The sequence below is a fragment of the Callorhinus ursinus genome, unplaced genomic scaffold, assembly GCF_003265705.2.
Source record: "Callorhinus ursinus isolate GAN/ISIS: 27379988/994484 unplaced genomic scaffold, GSC_fseal_2.0 scaffold23, whole genome shotgun sequence".
NCBI classification, from domain to species: domain Eukaryota; kingdom Metazoa; phylum Chordata; class Mammalia; order Carnivora; family Otariidae; genus Callorhinus; species Callorhinus ursinus.
In genome coordinates this window covers 22,326,076-22,347,752 of record NW_027397085.1, presented here as the reverse complement: position 1 = coordinate 22,347,752, position 21,677 = coordinate 22,326,076, and the positions used below count along the sequence as shown (strand labels likewise).

Sequence of the window (21,677 nt, the reverse complement as noted above, 5' to 3'; positions counted from 1 at the left end):
CCGCTGAGCAGGGAGCCCAATGTGGGCTTGAGTCTGGAATCATGACCTGAGCTGAAAGCAGACATTTAACCCACTGAGCCACTCAGGCGCCCCGGGATTTTTTTTTTTTTTTACACAGCTATGTAGCTTAATGAATAAATTCATCTTTTGTGCAGGGTATTTATCATAAACATTTCTTCATCTTTATCATGTCATGGTAAGGTTATTCAGCAATACAATGAATCCCAGGTTTAAATCCTGGTTCCATTACTTAACTGTCATTGTGATCGTAGGCAAGTAACTTCACTGAATCTCAGTTTTCTCTTCTGTAAAATGGGAATAATAATAACGTTACTCACCTCAAAAGCATGTTTCAGGAATAAATGCGTTAATACATCTATCTGGAATAGAACTTGGCATCTAGTAAGCTAAATATAAAGATTAGGTTTTATAATACTATGGTTACTGTTGTCTCCTTAAATTGCAACTTTGCTGAAATCAAACATAATTATCTTCTCTTGAAGTGTCTACCTCCACTATCCCTGTGTGTCTTTATAAATTGAAATAACACCATCTAATCACCTAGAATTGAAACCTTGACATGATTGACTCACTGCTTTGCTTTATTTATATCTAGTTAATCAAAAAATCCTTTCTCTTTTTCTTTGAAATATCCCTTTCTATTCCTGCTGTGGCTTCTGCCTTCATTCACACTTGAATCACCTCACATTTGGGTTATTGCTATAATCTTGACTCCATTATATTTCAGTCCTCCTCAGTCACACCATGTAATGTTGCTAAGCTAATTTTCCTGAGAAAATGAATCAGAACAGTACCTCATGAGAACTCTGCAGTGGCCACAATTTCCCCCTAAATTACACATATATATTTTTTTATAAGTAGTCTCCATGCCCAGCGTGGAGGCCAACACAGGACTTGAACTCAAGACCATGAGATCCAGACCTGGGCTGAGATCAAGAGTCTGAAGCTCAGCCACAGAGCTACCCAGGTGCCCCTCTTCCCAGACTACCGATGAACCCTTCCCTATAGTTTCTCTTTCTATAATCTACCCCGCCCTTCTTGGTAATCTCTTTTTTTCACTATACTCCCACATGTATCTTCTCTGGTTAGGCCAGTTATACCTAGTCTGTGCCTCCGTTGTGACTCAACTTTCTTTCTTTCTTTTTTTTAAAGATTTTATTTATTTGACAGAGAGACCGCGAGAGAGGGAACACAAGCAGGGGGAGTGGGAGAGGGAGAAGCAGGCTTCCCGCTAAGCAGGGAGCTCGATGTGGGGCTCGATCCCAGGACCCTGGGATCATGACCAGAGCCGAAGGCAGACACTTAACCAACTGAGCCACCCAGGTGCTCCGTGACTCAACTTTCTTTTCCTGTCTTCACTCCTAGTAATCTGCTCTCTCTCTTCTCTTCTTTCAAGGCCTAAATCTTCTAAGTACATGGGGAACATTATTGCTCTGTTGTAAACTCCTACAGGACTGAAAAGCATTTATTACATAATGACATATAATTGTACACAGGCCCACTGTTAGATTTCTTTCATGTATGTTAATTTTATGTTCAGCTGAGCCTCAGAACAGAAACCACATCTTAGTATCTCACAGTCTTCTAACTACTATAGTGTCTTTTTATAGCGCATGTTTGTTTTACTGCTTCTCTCATTTTTTAGAGAAATTTTAAACGTAAAGATAGTATAATGTGTTCTCATATACTTATTACTCAGCTTCAAGATTTATCAGTCCTGTATCATTTATTCTCCCCAGTTCATCTCTTAACATTATTTCTTAATGCCTTTGGACTTGTAAGTACAAAAAATGGATTATTTATCTGAGAGTTTGTTGCAGATGGCACATTTTCTTACTGTTAAATTTAGCATTGTGACTCACGATAAAAATTCTGTTTTGTTTTGAATTTTTTAAAAAGTCTGGCAATTACCATTTATTTTAATATTGGTAAATTTAACATCGTGACTCACCCTGTAAAAATTCCGTTTTGATTTTAATTTATAAAAATCTGGCAGTTACCATTATGACTTAGCTTCATATTCATTAATGGAGCAAGTATTTATTGAATGCCTTCTATGTGCCAGGCATTGTGCTACATGCTTGAGAGCCAACATGAAAAAAGGTAAACTTCATGTTACTTGAACACCATTTTTCTCTTTTTAAAAGCAAAAATATTTGTGTAAAGGCCTTTTAAAACATATAAGTTCCAAACTTCTGTTTCAGATGCTGGTAACATTTTTAAGAAAATTTGGGGGAGCAGTGCAGTTAGCAACTTTTTATTTGCCACGTTGTAGAATTGTATGTGACAATATCTAGGGTCATTTCAATTTAAAAAATAAATTTTTACATTAAAATACAGGCTAAAAGACTATCCTTTTACATTTGGTTTTCTTAAATACTAATTACATTTTTTCCCTCTTTTTTGTCTCAGACCAGTAAAAGGTGGTAACATCCTTTTGGCATTTGTGAATTACTGATTTAGAGGAGGATAGTCTCATATATTGCATCAGCGGTTTAAAGAGATTTAGTTGGTTGTCAACTGAATATTTTGAAAGTTACAGAATTATTTGTATCAGACAATTTAAAACTTTGTACTATGCAAACTACTCTCTTCCTTATTTATTTATTTTAAAGATTTACTTATTTTAGAGCGAGAGAGCTCACACACGTGAGTGGGAGGAGGGGCAAAGGGAGAGGGAAAGAATCTCAAGCAGACTCCCCACTGAGCTTGAAGCCTGATATAGGGCTTGATCTCATGACACATGAAATCAGTACCTGAGCTGAAATCAAGAGTCAGATGCTTAACCAACTGAGCCACCCAGGAGCCCCTCTCTTCCTTTTTTAAAAGTTAAATTTTGATTCTAAAATTTATAGAGAAATTTGAAAATGTAGGAGATAGTTTCTGATCTCAGTGTAAACAGTACAACATTTTATTTTTGGTGTTAATGTAGTTTGTTATACATTTTTTTGTATCTTTCTATTCACTTGACTTAAAAAGTTTTTTTTTTTTTAATTTCATTCTAGGCAGGTAAGTTGAATCTTTCAAATTGTTCAGGTATGCTTTCCTCAATAGTATAATCAGTAATTTCCAAAAAAATTAGAACTTCACTTCAAATGAAGTAAAAAACTATGTTTACAATGTTAGCTCTCAAAGTTTAGTAAGTTGGGAAAGTTTAAATTACGGATATTTCATTGTCAAAATTATCTTTAAATTTCATTACATAGATTGTTTATAAGTGGGATAGAGTGTATCAGATGGTATTTAGTTATGAAAATTATGTCAGTAGAGATCTGGAATATACAGAGAAAAATGAAATCTGGATTTTTAGAGGTAAAAATAGGAGTCTACTCAATGCTAGGTACTGGGAATATACAGATGAATTAAGAAATGATTCTTCTAAGAAGCAAAAACCTTAATAGTGGAAAAGAAATATGTTTTAAAAAAACAAGTACAGTGTATTTTGCTGTTAGGACTGGATGAGCAGAGTGGCTCAGAAATAGAGGTGACAAAGGAACTAACTGTCAAAAATAAAACTCATTTTGGCTGTGGTTATTACTTGTTTTGGAAAAGGCAATTGAATATTAACAGAAGAAAAGAAATTATCCACATCATATAACTGGGTAGGATATCGGTGGCTCATAGTAATGGTATTTAAAACTTGATGTCAAATGGATATAGTTTGGAAAAAACTCTGAAATTTTGTTGTTTCTTGAATTAAAAATGTCACAGATACTCTGAAAAGGACTTAAATAATAGATGTAATTGAAATTTTATGGAAAGAGAGCAATATCGTAACACCTATTAAAATCAACTATTTCCTCTGAAGTACTTAAAATATTTTACACAAATTTGAATTAACCAACTCACTATATACGTTTTTGGTTTTCACAGTACCATTTTCAAGTATATTCCCTTTTTTTCCCTTAAATTCAACCTGTTTAAGTTTATTTGAAGAAGACATGGTAGGACTATTTTATGATTGCTAAGCTCACTCTAATGAGTGTGTGAAAAAGTAATAGAATATAATATTCTGTATTCTACCAATTGATTTTTAGGTTGAAGGAAGTTGTAGTCTTCAAATGAATTTATGTAAATTATCTTTATCTTTCTGAAGATATATCTCCTGTTATCAACTATGTAAAATTAGTGAAACACTATATTCCTATTAAACTTGAGATTCCTCGTTTAATCCTGTGGAACATTTCTCAGTGCAGAATCATGGATTTTGATGTCTAGAGAAGCATATTGATATCCCGTAGAGTCACTGAATATTGTTGGGTTTCTCTCCCTTTGTGTTTTACTTTGGTTTGTCTTACATTCAATATCTTACTGCCCATTTCAACATACAGAGTTCCATCCAAAATACTTGTCATTGGGATACTTTTAATAAATAAGCTTTCATCTTTTAGTTAAGTGACTCTTTATTGAGTTCCTACTATGCACCAGGCACCATTTAGGCCCTGGAGCTTCGGATGGTGTGCCAGGTACCTTAGATTCTAATACAGAAGATACATGATAAATATGGCCAATAATTGGAAGGTGTAGCTTTTTTGTTTCCTAATTGAGCTTTTAGTTTAAAAGTTAAGATTTTTTTCCTGGGAATACTCTTAATGACAAAATCAGGAAATTACAGAGTAGCTAAAATTTCAGTTTGCATAAAGACTGTCTTCACCTGACTAGAGTTAAGATTAAGAATGTGAAAATTTTGCTCTCCAGCATGTAAGAAATACGAAAAACAAGAGAGGAGCATGAACTTGGGATGTTTGTAGTTTGGAATTATCTAGTCACTCTTTATGCCCATCAGAACTAAACTGAATGAATTAAATTGTGACCAGCTCACCTTCACCATTATTGTAACCTATTTGATTTAAGAAAAACTTATTTTGGAAAATTTCAGATATACACAGAAGGAAAACAAATACTGCAGGAATCTTCAGGTACTCAGAGGCTTCAACGCTCCTCAACATATATGATTAATCTTGCTTCATCTGTAACTCACCTCTGACTTGATTATTTTAGAGCCACCCCCAAACATAACATTTCATCAGTAAGAACTTAAATATATATCTTTAAAAGATAAGGATTAAACACACTATTATAATACTTTATCACACTCCCAAAATATTTACTGTTGTCAAATATCCAATCAGTGTTCATATTTCCAAATTGTATCATAGGTGTCCTTTCACAGCTGGTTCTTTGAAGCTGCATCCAACCAAGGTTATATATTACATTTAGAAGAGACCTTTCTTAAGTCTTTAAATCTATAACGATTTCCCTTACCTCTTTTTTGGTTTTTCCTTGGTTTTTGGTTTTTCCTTGACATTTATTTAAGAAACAGATCATTGTCCTGAAGAATTTTTTCACATTCTGGACTTGGCATATTGCTTCCACTTGTGTCATTTAACACATTCTTCAGTCCTCTATATTTCCTGTAAATTAGGGGCTAAATTTGGAGACTTTAGATTCAGGTTGGTGTGGTTGTTTTTTTGTTTTTTTGTTTTTTTTGGTCATGAATATTTTATTGATGTACTTCCTACTGCAGTATTTCATGATGTACATAATGTTGGGTTTTTTCCTTCGTTGTAAACATTGATCAGTGTGTACAGTTGTTTTCATTCTGATTCATCCATTTTAAAAGTTGCTCATGGTTTCAGCAGCCATTTGTGATCACTGCTTAGATCTGTTGTTTCATTAGGGGTTATAATAGTGTGATTCTAATTCTGTAATTTCTTCTACGTTTATTGACAGGCATTCTACGAAGTGAAACTCAGTAGTGTTAACCATTTGGTTAACTTGAAATGCAGTTTTTATAAAAGACAGGATAAATACTTGTTTCCTTTCATTTGTCAGTTTTCAGAATAATGAATTACTGCTTTCCTTGTGTCTTCCAAAGGGGATCATTATGAACTCATGGATTTTTAACATGTTTGATACGTTTCACCCCATTACATCCTTTTTGGTGTTCACATTGTTTCATCTTTGACCATGGGAGCCTCTTCGTGTTGGCTCCTGCAGATTGTTTTGTTTTTGATACACCTAATGTTCCATAGTTGTCTTGCTTCTGGAAACACAAGTTGTATATATATATATATATGTGTGTGTGTGTGTATGTATGTGTGTATATATATATATATAAAACGGTATATATATATATGTGTGTGTGTATGTGTGTATATATATATATATATATATATGATGGTGTATATATATGTGTGTGTGTGTGTATGTGTGTGTATATATATATATATATATATATATGACGGTATACCAGGTTCATCTTAATTTTCTGCCCAGACCTAGAATCAGCCTTTTGTCTAAGGAAGCTTTTTGTTTTTAAATAATACTGAGAGAGTAGGTGTTGTTGAAGAACATCAGGCTTCATTTGAATAAATTAAATGCATGTTCTTTGTCACTCATGTTGAAGGGACATTGTGCAAATTAGCCTTTAACTTTCCAGTTCACTTTGAGACAGTTATTAGTTAAATATACTGGGTACATCAAAAACTTAAACCAGGGCGCCTGGGTGGCTCAGTCGTTAAGCGTCTGCCTTCGGCTCAGGTCATGATCCCAGGGTCCTGGGATCGAGTCCCACATCGGGCTCCCTGCTCAGCGGGAAGCCTGCTTCTCCCTCTCCCACTCCCCCTGCTTGTGTTCCTGCTCTCGCTGTCTCTCTCTGTCAAATAAATAAATAAAATCTTTAAAAAAAAACAAAAACAAAAATTAAACCAGTCATATGGACTGAGAATGCACTTCCCCATTTTTCTCTTTAGTACACTCCTTCATTCTGCAGGAAATTCTGCACAGTAGGTCGTTCTTACAACTATTTTTAGATTGTTGATATGTTAGATTGTTTTTGTAATATAATGGTTGAAAGAGACTTTTTAAATGTAAATATTGAAAGAATTGATGCTAAGCGCACAGTTTTGTGGTCTGCTGTACAGTATGATTTGTCACTTGTCTCTTTGCTTCATACATAGGAAGAGAAAGATAGTAAAATTTAGTACATCTGTTTCCCTTCTATATTTCCTATGAAATCAGGTGGTTGCTTTATGGCTTGTTCTGTTAAAGTGTATTAAAAATCTTTTGGAAATTTATAACTTTTAAGGACATTCATTGGGTATAAAAAATAATTCTAAATTCACTTTGTCTTGAGCCACATAGTGAATGTCTGACTTTAGGTATAAAATATTGAGTAAATATTATAAATAGGTCTCATGGGGGTAGTCAGTAAAACAGATACTAGTAAGTGACCAGTGAAAGAAAAAAACTGCTCCTTGATACTTCTTTTTAAATCCTCTTCTACCAAATTTGACTTCATTGTGTCAGACATTCTTCCATTAGTAAATGTGAGCACTAAATGTCCTTTCTTTCAAAAAGTGGTTCCTAATATCTGAGGTAATTTCATATGTACAGTGGTTGGTCTGTGTGTCTGGGGTTTTGTCCTTTTTTTCTTTGTTTGTACTTGTTATCCACCTGCTAAGGGGTAGCAAGTTTTCACTATCTTGTTTAGTTTTTTTCTTTTGAACGTTTCTTATTCTCTGTGAGGGTATCCTTGTGGGGGTGTGTATGTGTGTGTGTATGTGTGTGTGTTTTTTTTTAATTTCTTCTTTTTTCTGCCCTCAGATATGGGAGTATGTTTTGTGTGAACCTGAAATTGTGTGAGTTTTAGGAGAAGAATTTTTGTTTTTAATGGGTATGACAGTCTTCAAAACTGCATGTTTTATTGGATACAAGTTTCTACACGAATAATAGCTTAGGGCACCTTTGTCTGATAGTGTGATATGCTTGACTGTTCAGTTTTGTGTACAGTTAACGCATAGTTATTCACTTCAGATTATGAAAGATGGAGATTATACAGGTCATACTACCTAATTCTTACTCTTTCTTTATACCTCAGTGCATCCTAACTAGTTGTATGTCTGTTTCTGGAGTTAGGAAGAATCTCAGTAATACCTTTCTCGACTGACATTCCCATTGGTGTACTTTTCTCTGTTCTTGGCTGAAGTCTCAGGAAATAAGGCATTACCTGAGAAGCTTGTGACTCTCATTCCCAGCTGCCCTCCTATTCTTTCCTCTGTAGGACAGCCCATGTACTCTCGTGAACATGGTGCTGCTGCATCTGAGCGACTTCAGTTGGGGACACCGCCTCCTCTGTTGGCAGCTCGTTTGGTGCCACCTCGAAACCTCATGGGATCCTCCATTGGGTACCATACCTCAGTCTCCAGCCCCACCCCTCTGGTCCCAGGTAAGCTTTGCTACAAATGGCCATCCATCTCTCTGATCTTTTGTACCACAGCTTGCCAGCCTAAGTGGTGACTGGCATCCTGATCTGCTGTCACAAATTCCCATTAAACCTCTTAGGTAGTTTTCTTCCCTGTTTCTCTGCTTCTTTGATTTGTCCCTACTGATTGATAGATGATGAGGCCTCCTGTGTGTCTGTTATCTCTGGTGTCCTCTATTTTGAGTTTTAATGCCTCAGAAACAAGTCATGCTAGTTCTTTGATTTCTAATCCAATAAATAGGAAGAGGATATCTACTTGAATGTTTTCTAATCAGTCACACATTTCAAGAAAAACTAGAGTATAATTTTTTAAAAAACAAAACCAAACCATCTGATTTCTTGCTGATCAAGGATGAACATGTCTTTTTTTTCTCCCCTCTGCCCTGTGTGTTGACTGGCTGTGTATAATATAGTGATTTCTTGAAAACTCTTCCCTCCTACCTGCGTGTACATGTTGAAGACCTGCGTGGAATGCTTTGTGGGTGTCTCATGAGGTTTTTAACATTTCTCACTTTGCCTTTGGATCTCAGTTCATCATAATTGACTTAAGGACTTTTAAGTTTCTAGGGGTTCTTTATATTCTCAGGAATAAGGTCATTTGATTATGTAACTTCTTTAAAACATTCTACAGCTATAGGAGATTTAACTATAGGAGCTCTTCTGTCAAGACTACCAAGTAGTAACTGAAAACTTTTTTTTATAATAATTTGCTGATCTTCTACTTAGAATCATAGAACTGATTGGCCATTATTAAGGATCTGAATGTCTCTTACCTTGTAGCTGAAACTTCCTATGAACGCCATAGAGAATTTTTCCACTAAGAAAATAAAAAAGAGATGCAAGGACTTCTAAAGCGCAGTGGGGAAAACCAGTGTCTTCACTTAATCTTTACCGTTCTTTGATTTTATGTAGGATGAAGAGGATATTTACTATTTAGAGATGAATACTCAATTTCTTTAACACTAACAAGATAGTTATTTAGCAATAGAATTTTAAAAATAAGTATTTTTAGAGAAAACAAAGGGAACATGATAAAAGTGACATTGATGAGGTTGTTGGTAGTAAGATCATGATTATGTTTAGACATATAAAATTTATCTTATTTAGCTGTTTGAAAGAAAGCATTTGAAATGTTTTATGTATGAAACCAGCTATTATATCTCCCTTTTAAAGTGTAGATAACCAAATTAGTAGATTGATTTTCCCCCTAATTAAAAGGGCACCTGGAAATTGGTGAGACATGATAACTGAGGAAACTCAACCAGTCCTTTATATATTATATTCATATATGTGCATGTTTCTCTTAAAATGTTCATTGATGTTAGGACTAGGTGATTAATATAGAGGATAAAAATGGCTAGGTAAATAAATCTGGAAATATCTCTGTAATCAAGAATGGATCTGTGTATCTGTGTTTTGGGACAGGAGCATTTTCATTTCTTTCACTGCTAATAGGTATGTCTATATACTGTAATTCAGGTATATATGTATAGGTTGATATATTTGTTGAAGAAAAAATTCATTTTTTGCAGTTTATTTTATTAATGAGAAATTAACTTCTCTCTGATTTGTTACGTGTTTTGTTGTTTTGTTTTCCCCCAGATACGTATGAACCAGATGGTTATAATCCAGAAGCTCCTAGTATTACCAGTTCTGGTAGATCTCAGTACAGACAGTTCTTTTCAAGAACTCAGACACAGCGCCCAAACTTGATTGGCCTAACATCTGGAGATATGGATGCAAATCCAAGAGGTGAGACTGCCTCATACTTTCTTTGATGCTGTTATACAGGAATTCAGTATAGCATTTCAGACCTCACCAAAGTCCAGAATTACTTATACATTGTCTTTTTGAAGAGTGCTATGTAATCATATCAAGTAAATTTGTTTGAGTAACTGTATCTCCAAATTTTATTTTAAAGCTATAATTAGAACATATTTATTTTAAAATAAAAATAATACTTATATTTTTTAATTGCTATTTTTGTAGACCTTTAGGCTGTTTTAGCTATTTATTGGGCACAGTGTTAGATATTAGGTAAAGAAAGATGAAATGACATGGTCCCTTGCCCTCAGAGAAACTGATCACTTAAGGGCCTACTTTGTATCATAAGAGCTATGCTTCATACTAATAACTGAGAATCTGAAACACTATAATAAAATCACTTGATCTTTTTTAGTATTTATGATTATAACCATATGTTAGGACCTTTGCAAAGCATAGTCACAAACCTTTAAAGACTAAATGTAAAAAAATAAAATAGACTAAATGCAAGCATTTACCTTTAATATGGGTTGATGTCCTTCTTTTTCCTCCCCTCTAAAAGGTTGGGCTAGAAAGTTTGATGACATTGCAATTCTTCTTACTTATGTAGTTTGATCTGTAATATTTAATTTGAATTTGAATGACTGGCCATGGGCCATCCTGATTTAATTATATGGTGTCCATTTTCCTGTTCTTACCTTCTTTCCTATCTTGCTTTTATTAACTTTTCTTTACTGCCATTAATATCAGTGTTACCACTACAGACTAACAGTTTTGTGTCAAGATGAAACCAAATGCTTTCATATGTATTATTATCTCTTGTATTCCTTTCCTACAACTCCTTGAAAGTGGTACTATATTTATTCTCTTTTTACAGATAAAGACACTGAGGGTTAGAGAGGTTAAAGATCTTGCCCAAGGTCACACAGCTATTAATGACAGAACTGGAACTTGAACCCAGGTGTATCTAATTCTGAAGAATATGCTTTTACCTTCTGTGCTATAATGCATAAATTATTACCAGATTACTTGAAATTAGTGGGAAGATCATATTCTCAGAAATTCATGTTTTCCCTTTGCCACTAGTCTGGTCTTTGTATGCATTCATGTATAGTAATTCATGGCTAAACTCACTGAGGTAGAAGTCATGTGGTTTTTGTATAGCAGGCTTGGTTTGTCATGTTGGCAAGTCATCGAAGTTCTGGCTATACTTTCCTTTTATTATAAAACACTTCAATAAAGAAAAGCACGAGGCAATGTTAAGAGGTAATCATAACTGTTCTGGGGAAGATATAATGGCATCTCAAATTCTAGAATGCTTCATGCCATCACAATTGCTATCTCCTCCATTAGTCTTCTGAAAACAAAGGCCATAACAGGGCAGAGATCATAGTTACTTTATTCACTAATTCATACATAAGGTCTAATATAACTGTTGGAGCTATAGCAGCTGCTGAAGAAATATATGTTATATGAGTGAACTTGCCTCACAATTTCCCTGTCACACAGTGAAATGGTATATACTACCTCCACCCCTCATCCCCGACCTAACAACTAGCTCTACATGTTATTCTTTGCTGCTAGTTTTACTTTTACAACACACCTCTTCCCACCCACAGATAAGCCATTGTAAGGTCAGTTTCTTTTAAGTATTTTAGTCTTAAATGTTGTGAATGAAATATACCAGTTTATAGTATTGGCTTTGGATTTTCCTCCCAACTTTTGAGTTTGAAAAATTTTAAACCTACAAAAAATCAAAAGAAGTACGATGAACATCTGAATACCTTCACTTTGGTTTGTCATCTGTTACCGTTTTATCACCTTCAGGTGGGAGTACTTGCTTGTATACATGTACATTCTTCTCTTTCTCCTTTCTTCCCTTCTCCCTTCACATTTCTTTTTCTTGAACTACTTGAAAGTGTATTGTAGAGATTGTGCACTTTAGATCCTTTATTTTACATCCAAGAATAAGGTGTAGTCCTATATAAGCACAGTATCTTTGCTACACATAGGAAAATCATAATTTCATAATAATATCCTGTCTGGGTGAACTTTTTGTTGAATCACATCAGAATACAAATAATTTCACTATATTTATGGTGCTAAGTTTGATTGCTTGCCTGAGATGATAATTGTTAGATCTCTCCTTTGTAGTGTAATCATTTGTGAGTGATACTTTGGCACCATATAAGTATCTTGTTCTCAGGGCACCTGGGTGGTTCAGTTGGTTAAGCATCTGCCTTTAGCTCAGGTCGTGATCCCAGAGTCCCGGGATTTAACCCCCCATTGGGCTCCCTGCTCACCCAGGCAGCTGGGAGCCTACTTCTCCCTCTCATCTATCCCTCCCCACTTGCTTGTGTGCCCCCCCCCCGTGAACACTTTCTTTCTCTCAAATAAATAGTCTTAAAAAAAAAGAAATTTCTGAAAAAAAAAATCTTGTTCTCTAACAGTCTTTCACTGCTTTTTTTTTCTTTTGTTGCATCCATTGAGGATCCTTGCCTGAATCAGTTATTACATTGGAGTTGCCTATGACTTTTTAAACTTGGATATTGTATTTTGGATATTGTATTTTTAACAAAGGAGAAAAAGGCAGTTGATAATTTTTTCTTGCTGTTAAGCATTTCTGAAAAGGAAATGGTAGTTGGGTGCTGTTCACTGTGCTTTTTTAGCTTTTAGGCTAAATATTTTAATCACTTGAAATTCCCCAAATACCATGCATTGTTAGTAATGTTAATTTTTGTTTCCAACAGCTGCTAACATTGTCATCCAGACTGAACCACCAGTTCCTGTTTCAATTAATAGCAACATAACCAGAGTAGTTCTTGAGCCAGATAGCCGGAAAAGAGCTATAAGTGGTTTGGAAGGGCCACTCACAAAGAAACCTTGGCTGGGAAAGTAAGATAATTTGCTACTTAGTAACATCTAATTGGTGTTTTTGTTATTTTTGTGTGCATTAGTAAATTTGAAAAATTAAGAGTTGTCATTAATGATTTTCAAACTATGTGTCTCAAAGTTAGGGTTCCCAGAGGCATCATTGGAACATCTTAAAATGGAAGAGCTAACAATATTAATAATAGATATTAGTAATTTGTATTTATTATATATAGGCCTAGCCCAGTATTAAGAATTATTGAGACACTGGAAATGAATAGAAAAGAAGAAAAACTTACGTACTTTTGTAGAAGTTGAAAAATACTCCATAAAAAAAATGTTCTTTCCTTGCTTTAAAGTTAGACTCCTTGGTAATTGTCGTGGATCTCTTTAGGATTTGATTTTTATTTTTATTTGGGCCTCTTTCATTTTGTGATCTTTTGCTCTTTTTAATCTTTTTTCTTTCTCTCCACCTGTTCTGTTCCCATGTAAAAGGAAAATGTGAAAATTATTTAGTAATTTCTGAAGAATGTTAAGTACTTTCTCAAGAATGTAAGAATGTCTTACAGATGACACTTCAATACATATAAACTTAAATTATTTGTTGGCCTTTCTCGTGGCTAGGCATAAGGTGGAATTAATCAAGATCTATTAATATTCTTTTCAGGCAAGGGAATAACAGTCAGAGTAAACCAGGATTCTTGAGAAAGAATCAGTATACAAACACCAAATTAGAAGTCAAGAAAATCCCTCAGGAATTGAACAACATTACCAAGCTCAACGAACACTTCAGCAAATTTGGAACTATTGTAAACATCCAGGTAAATGTGCCTAGGTTGGTGACAGAATTAATGTGGTTTTATGCATCTTTGAAATTATTCTTATCAGTTCACTTTGCTTAAATGAGCCAATAATTAGTCTGATTGTCTTTGCTAAGTGTTTTAAGCTCCACTATATAGCTCTATGCCCAACTTTATGATGAAACTGTTAAGTTGAATTTGTTTTTTTATGCATTTGTTTATCCACAACTTCTTCCTGAAAGACACAGAGGCTAGTTAGCATATTTTTGTTCATAGTGCTATCTCTGGACAAATGACTTTTTAATCTGCTTTAGTATTCTCACTAGGTAGGTGAGATTTTTGGTGATTTCTAAGATTGCAGTTTTGTCTACTGAATGACTCATTGTAGTGAAATAGTAATTGTTTAAGGATGGTTCTAATCTTGAGAATTTTAGTCAGTGTGTAACATGTTATTTAATATCTCATAAATTGTAGCTTTTGTATTCTGTCTCCAATTTATGAATTTGTGGTTAAGTGTTACGCTGTGATTGAGAGTACTTGAAGGTCTCATTAATTTGCAGTTTCAGTTAGTCACCCTGATGGTTAATGTTGTCATCAAACCAAAATGTGATTTATATAACTGAGGTAAGAAAGTAGTATTAGGAAATTTGGTATTTCAAAGAACTCAAAGAAATTTTTTTGAGAGATTTTTAAGCAGGTTTTGTCCCTGAATGTAGTACATGTTTAATTTTATAGATGATTGGAAATACATTAAACAAAAGTGAAAAAAACAAATCACCTAAATAGCACTACTTTGCAATAACAATTATTAATATTTCAATGAAAAGACATACTATATTTGTTTATATGGGAGAACACACATATGCATACTTACACGTGTTCTCTTTTTATTTTTATTTATTTATTTTTAAAGATTTTATTTATTTGACAGAGAGAGAAAGCACAAGCAGGGGGAGCGGCAAGCATAGGGAGAGGGAGAAGCAGGCTCCCCGCTGAGCAGGGAGCCCAATGCAGGGCTCGATCCCAAGACCCTGGGATCTTGACCTGAGCCGAAGGCAGACTCTTAACCAACTGAGCCACCCAGGCACCCCACATGTTCTCTTTTTAAAAATACTTTACACACTTCAAGAATACAAAGTCATACCAAATGTTTCTGACTACTTTTTTTCTCTTACGTGTTTCCTGGGTCATTATTATTTATGGCATTTAGAAAAATAAGATGGCTTAATGTAGTTTGGTAGCTGAGTCTCGTCTGGTTTCCATAAAACATACCATAGACTGGGTGGCTTAAACAACAAAAACTTATCTGGGGGGAAGTCCAAAGTTAAGGTGCTGGCCAGTTTGGTTCCTGACAAGGATTCTCTTTCTGCTTTGCAGATGGCCACTTTCTTGCTGTGTCCTCGAATTGTGGAAGAGGAGAGAGATCTCTTCCTCTTTCTATGAGGCTTCCAGTACCATCTGATTAGGACCCCACTGTTATGACCTCATTTAACTTTGTTTCCTAAAAGCTCTAACTCCAAATGTAGTCACGCTGGGGGGTGAAGATTTCAACATAAGAATTTGGGAAGGGGTTATAAATCAGTCCCTAGCTATAGGCCATCATTTATTTACTATTCTTTGTTTTTGGGAATTTCTGTTGTTTCTATTCCTTTATATAAAAACAATGCTGTGGTGAGCCACCTTGTTGCTGAACCTTCATTATTTTTTTATGATGCATTGCTGAATTAAAGGGAATTTTAAGACTTTTTATTTGAGCTGCCAAATGGTTCTCCAAAAGGGTTGTGCCAATTGGTACTCCTAAATGCACTGTATGAAGCCTCATCAACACTGTAATATGGATCCATTAAAATTTTTTTAGCCAGTTTCATAAGTGAAAAATTATACTTGTTTTAACTTCTTAAAAATAGGTTTCTAATTTATATAGATCTTTTGTAGGGTTTTTTTGGGATATGCCTATTGTCTTTGCCCATTCTTTATGAAGGTATTTACAGTAGTGCTTTTCTAAGCCACTGCTTGTCATATAAAAAATACTTTTTCCATTCATCATTCAGTTTAGGGCATATGCGGATTGACAGATTTTAAAATTTTATGTGGTAGAATCTACTGTTCTTTGTCTTTATGCATCCGACTTTGATATGTATGCATAAAAAGGTTTTCCAGACACTCAGATTATACAGATATCCACCTTTTTCCCTTTGTGTTTTTATCAGGTTTTTTGGGGTATTGTAAAATAGTTTCTTTTTCTGGAGTTTATTTGAATGTAAGATATCTGGGAGGGATCTAACAACTTTTCCCCAAGTGGTTAGGTAACATTACTAGGATTATTTGTTGAATAAGATAATATTCTTTACTGTATAATTTTGGAAAATATGCATATTATCCTTTAGAGGGATGGAGAACTTTACAAAGTATTCAGAATGGATTTCAGCAGGCTGTTCTCTGCTTTTGAATTCTTTATCAATAGTTTACTTGAATTTAACTATTTGTTAATTTCTGTGGGGTGTTTTGGTTGATGCTTTTGTTTTTTCTTACAGGTTGCTTTTAAGGGAGATCCAGAAGCAGCCCTCATCCAGTATCTTACTAATGAGGAGGCCAGGAAGGCCATTTCCAGTACTGAAGCAGTTCTAAACAACCGATTCATTCGAGTTCTGTGGCATAGAGAAAATAACGAGCAGCCAGCACTACAGTCTCCAACACAGCTACTCCTGCAGCAACAACAAACACTTAGTCACCTGTCACAGCAGCACCATCATCTGCCACAGCACCTTCATCAGCAGCAGGTGCTGGTGGCCCAGTCTCCTCCCTCAACGGTACATGGGGGTATCCAGAAGGTAATCCACTGGTTCACAGAGAATGAGAGGTCCTCTGGTCCCACCCTCTATCTAGATCGTTGTTTCTCAGTTTGGGTCCTTAGGTCTTCTACATTAAAGCCACTCAGTTTTATCTACAGACCGCAGCATCTCATCTCCTGAGAACTTATTAGACATGCAGTTTCTTGGACGTCACCCCTATTTACTCAGTTGGAATCACTATGGTTGGGGCCTAAGCAAGATCTCCAGATGATTCTTAGGAACCGTAAAGTTTGACAAGTGCTGTTCTTCTACTGGAATTGATTACCTGGGTACAATTTCCTGGGCCTTATCTCCCCAAACTTATAGTCAGTCTCTAGATATGAGGCACATAAATCTACATGTTAAAGAAGTACCCTTAGTGATTCTTCTCAACACTAAAATATAGTAACTGTCCACTACCAAACAACTCTGAATCTAGAACTTTTGCTTTGTTTTGTGTTAGAATCTGTTATCCTTGTACCCACTCTTCTGTCTTAATTTTTCCATGTAGAAAACTCTTTTAAAAAGCTCTTAAAACTTTTAAAACTGAAATGTAAGCTCCAAGAAAGTGGGGATTTTGTCTCTTCATTCTGTCTTCCGTGCCTAAAACAAGGCCTGGCTCACAATACACTTGAATGAATAGATGAAGGAAGGAAAGAACAAACTACTATGCACTAGAGCCATTCCATTATTGATGATAATGTTAACCTTTTTCTAGTGTTCTCTTGTTTCAGTTAAATGCATTCAGATTTTTAAAAAGGATTTCTTACCGTACATAGTTTTCTTTTTTTTTTTTTAAAGATTTTATTTTATTTATTTGACAGTGTGAGAGGGAACACAAGCAGGGGGAGTGGGAGAGGGAGAAGCAGGCTTCCCGCGGAGCAGGGAGCCCAATGCAGGGCTTGATCCCAGGACCCTGGGATCGTGACCTGAGCCAAAGGCAGACGCTTAATGATAACAGACGCCCCCCCCCTTTTTTTAAAGATTTTTACCATACGTAGTCTTAACTCCAGTCATCATCCTTTTTATTTGCACCTAAGCCAGGATTTCTTTTGTCTGTTCCACTTCATGTTAGAGCCCAAAGGCAAATGCTTCCCCCAGATGTTGGCCAAATGGTGTATAAAAGTGATACTGTCAGCTGTATGATCTCTTAGACCCTGTTCTGTTATTGTTATAAGCTACCATCAGTTAAAACCCCCAAATCCCTTAAAGGGAACATTTAAAAAATTATTAGAAATTTTTATCTGTGTGAGCATATATACATATATGCATGCATTTTTATCCAAATGAGCATATATGCATATATGCATGCACCGAACTACTGTTATTGATAGGAACTACCATCAGTTAAAACCCCCAGATTCCTTAAAGGGAACATTTAAAAAACTATTAGAAATGTTTATCTATATGAGCATATATACATATGTGTATGCATTTTGTTATGACATTTTTCAGACATCCATAGAAGTATGGATAATAGCAATCATTTGTATATCTACCACTTTAAAAAATAAAACCTTACAGATAATTGAAGCACCCTCCCTTCTCATTTCTTTATTTTCTTCCCCATGGTAATCACCACCCTGAATTTGTATCATTCCTGAGCATTTTAAAAACTTTTACCCACATATGTGTTTATTTTGTGTGTGCAGATAATGAGTAAACCACAGACATCGGGGGCCTATGTTCTTAACAAAGTTCCTGTTAAACATCGTCTTGGACATGCAAGTGGTAACCAGAGTGATGCATCACACTTACTGAATCAGTCAGGTGGTGCTGGAGAGGATTGCCAGGTATGTATTTCTGCGATCCTCAGATATATTTAAGGCTGTTCAGCAACACAGAGAAATTAAGAAATTGACTTTCATCAATATTTGTAGTGTCTTGTTTCTTCAGTCAAGGTAAATGTGAGAGCTAACCTAAGTGTGGCAGGTATACTTCTCTAATTTCCATGATTCTGCCAAAAATTGGCTAAATTTTTTTTCCTATTCAAAGCGAAGTAGGAATTTGAGAATTTAGCCATTTATTAATAGATGTCTTTCTTAGTGCATTTCTTTTCCTCTTTAAGAACGTAATGAAGAAGATTCTGTTGTAATCAGAAGTCAAACTTTGGAATGTATTTTAAGTAGTTTCTTTGCTTTTAGGACTATTATATTTGTACAGTGACTTTCCACAACGGTGATTATTTCAAAGAGGGTCTGAAAAATTCTGAAAAAGAACAAGGGACGGCTAGCCCTACTAGACATTAAAAAATACTACGAAGTCTGTATAACCAAGTCATTTGGCACATGGATAGACCAGCGGAACAGAATAAAAGATGAGAAATATTCTTCCTGGCAAATAGGAATTTTTAGATGTCAAAACAGTATCTTAGGTCAGTGAGGAAAATACAGAGTTTTTGATAAATGGTGTTTGGATAACTGGCTAGCCATATAGAAAAGATAAAATTAGATCCATTTTTAAAATTACATAATAAACTAGGATAATTTCTAAAAAGATCTTGAGATTTAGATGCCAGTGGAAATGCTAAGTGGTACAACCCCCATGAAAGCAAATTTGGCAGTGTCTGGCAAAATTATGTATGCATTTATTCTAAACCAGTAATCCTCCTCAAAATGTATGCTAAAAGTACATTTGTCAAACAAAAAATACATGTACAAGGCTAGTAATTGTAGACGCTTTATGATAGCAAAGGACTGCAAACAACCCAGATGCCCATCAATAGGGGACTAGTTACTTAAAATGTAGTAGTACATCCATAGAAGAGCGTATGTGCAACTTTACAGTTGAATGAGGAGTATCTTCATATGAACCATGAGGTGATCATCAGGCTATATTAGGTTAAAAAAAGTATTTTACTGTTCCATTTTGGAACAAAACATATATAGTCAGCCCTGTTAGTGTAAATAAGTAGGTCCCATGAACACATATAAATATTTGCTTATTAACAGAAACAAAAATTCCTAAAATTAAAAAATTTTTTTTTAATTCCTAAAATTTAAATCTTGGTGGTTACAGCAAGAATAGAAGAAACTAGACAGCTTTGACTATGTCTTGTTTTGGAGATTTGTCTTGGAACCATGTAAATGGTGAATGCATATATATGCATAAAATGAAAAAGTCATCTCAAAATTAAAAAGAAAAATGAAACAAATTAATGTTTGCATAAAAGGTACTTTAAAACAGTTACGTGACTATAGATTTGTAGTGAGATAAGCCCTGAGGACAAAAAGCAATTTTTAAAAAATACTTATTTGAGAGAGAAGGAGAGAGAGTGCGTGCATGAGCTTGAGCACTTGGGGGGGAGGGGCAGAGAAAGGGGGAGAGAAACCACCCAAGCCGACTGCACTGAGCTTGGAGCCTGACTTGGGGCTCAGTCCCACAACCCTAAGATCACGACCTGAGCTGAAACCAAGAGTTGGACACTTAACCAACTGTACCACCCAGGCGCCCCACAAAAAGCAATTTTAAAAAGTATTTTTCAGTAGTCTTGTTGGCAGTGTTGTTATTCTGAAACTGGTTTGTGAGCATTGTAGGATAAATCAAATGAAGAATTGTATTGTTGTCACTGACAACTAAGATTTTTAGTGTGGTTGAAAAGTGTACAGTAGATGAGATTAAGTAAAAACACTGTAGTCCTGCTTTGAATTGAAAGTATGGTTGATCCTTGAGCAACATGGATCTGAATTGTGCTGGGTCCACCTGAACATGGATCTTTATTATTTATTTATCTATTTATTTATTTATGATTTTATTTGAATTCAGGTTAACATATAGTGTATTATTAATTTTGGGGTAGAATTCAGTGATTCATCAGTTGCATATAACCCTCAGTGCTCATTCCATCAAGTGTCCTCCTTAATGCCCGTCACCTAGTTATTCCACCCCAACCCACTTCCCCTCCAGCCGCCCTGTTTTCTATAGTTAAGGGTCTCTTATGATTTATCTCCCTCTTTGTTTTTATACTATTTTATTTTTCCTTCCATTCCCCTATGTTCATCTGTTTTGTTTCTTAAATTCCACATATGAGTAAAATCATATGGTATTTGTCTTTCTCTGACTTATTTTGCTTAGCATAACACATTCTAGTTCTGTCCACATTGTTTCAAATGGCAAGATTCCATTCTTTTTTTTTTTTTTTAAAGAATTCTTTTGCTGGTACACAATTACGTCTTTAAACTTATTCAGACAAGTTTTTTTTTTTTTTTTAAAGATTTTGTTTATTTCTTTGAGAGAGAGAGAGATAGTGAGAGAGAGCATGAGCAGGGAGGAGAGGGAGAAGCAGGCTCCCCACTGAGTAAGGAGCCCCATGTGGGGCTCAGTCTCAGCATCCTGAGATCATGACCTGAGCTGAAGGTAGACGCTTAACCGACTGAGCCACCCAGGTGCCCATAAGATTTCATTCTTTTTGATGGCTGAGTATATATATTTATAAATACCACATCTTTATCCATTAATCCATTGATGGACATCTGGGCTCTTTTAAACATGGATTTTTAAAATAATTACAGTAAAGACTGTAAATGTATTTTCTCTTATGATTTTCTGAACATTTTCTATAGCTTATTATAAGTACAGTATGTAACATACAGAGTATGTGTTAATTGACTGTTCATGTTATCAGTAAGGCTCTGGTCAACAGTAGGCTATTAAGTTTTGGAGGAGTCAAAAGTTAAATAAGTGGATTTTTGGCTGTGGGGTGGGGGGTCAGCACCCCTTAATTCCTGAGTTTTTCAAGGAATTCAGATAGTTTTATCTTAGAAAACAAATAAGCAGTTAAAAACTCTAGAACATTTCTTTTTTTTTTAAAGGTGCAGGGTTTTTTTTATGTTTTATTTATTTATTCATGAGAGAGAGAGAGAGGCAGAGGCAGAGGGAGAAGCAGGCTCCCCACTGAGCAGGGAGCCCAATGAGGGGCTCGATCCCAGGACCCTGGGATCATGACCTGAGCTGAAGGCAGATGCTTAACCATCTGAGCCACTCAGGTGCCCTCTAGAACATTTCTTAAATCTCCTCACTGGAAAGATCAAGAAATAATAATCATTCCAAGGGTAATTACCCCCTGCACCCTCCCAAGCACTCAGAGGAGCCAGGGGTTCTTGAAGAAATGGCTCTCCCCAGATT

General features: G+C 35.3%; 1 protein-coding gene and 1 long non-coding RNA gene across 6 annotated transcripts in view; one reads left to right on the top strand and one right to left on the bottom strand.

Moving 5' to 3' along the window:
* The window catches only part of RBM27 (RNA binding motif protein 27), a 73,602-nt gene that overhangs the window by 26,597 nt on the left and 25,328 nt on the right, over positions 1 to 21,677 (top strand). For 2 of the 4 annotated variants that reach the window (XM_025892353.2, XM_025892352.2), the window contains exons 9-14: positions 8,087 to 8,251; positions 9,890 to 10,039; positions 12,802 to 12,946; positions 13,590 to 13,743; positions 16,257 to 16,553; positions 18,206 to 18,346. In XM_025892353.2, coding sequence (XP_025748138.1) covers positions 8,087 to 8,251; positions 9,890 to 10,039; positions 12,802 to 12,946; positions 13,590 to 13,743; positions 16,257 to 16,553; positions 18,206 to 18,346 — 1,052 coding nt within the window. The remainder of the gene's footprint in view (positions 1 to 8,086; positions 8,252 to 9,889; positions 10,040 to 12,801; positions 12,947 to 13,589; positions 13,744 to 16,256; positions 16,554 to 18,205; positions 18,347 to 21,677) is intronic. The other 2 variants (XM_025892355.2, XM_025892354.2) reach the window with 1 other exon arrangement.
* Positions 199 to 11,342, bottom strand: LOC112839427 (uncharacterized). Of its 2 annotated transcripts, XR_003212197.2 has the most exons (4): positions 11,186 to 11,342; positions 10,570 to 10,667; positions 9,061 to 9,104; positions 199 to 305 (listed from the first exon to the last, which is right to left on the bottom strand). It is a non-coding gene; the product is annotated as an uncharacterized lncRNA (long non-coding RNA). The 2 variants fall into 2 exon arrangements; XR_003212198.2 differs by lacking the exon at positions 9,061 to 9,104 and having other exon boundaries at positions 206 to 305.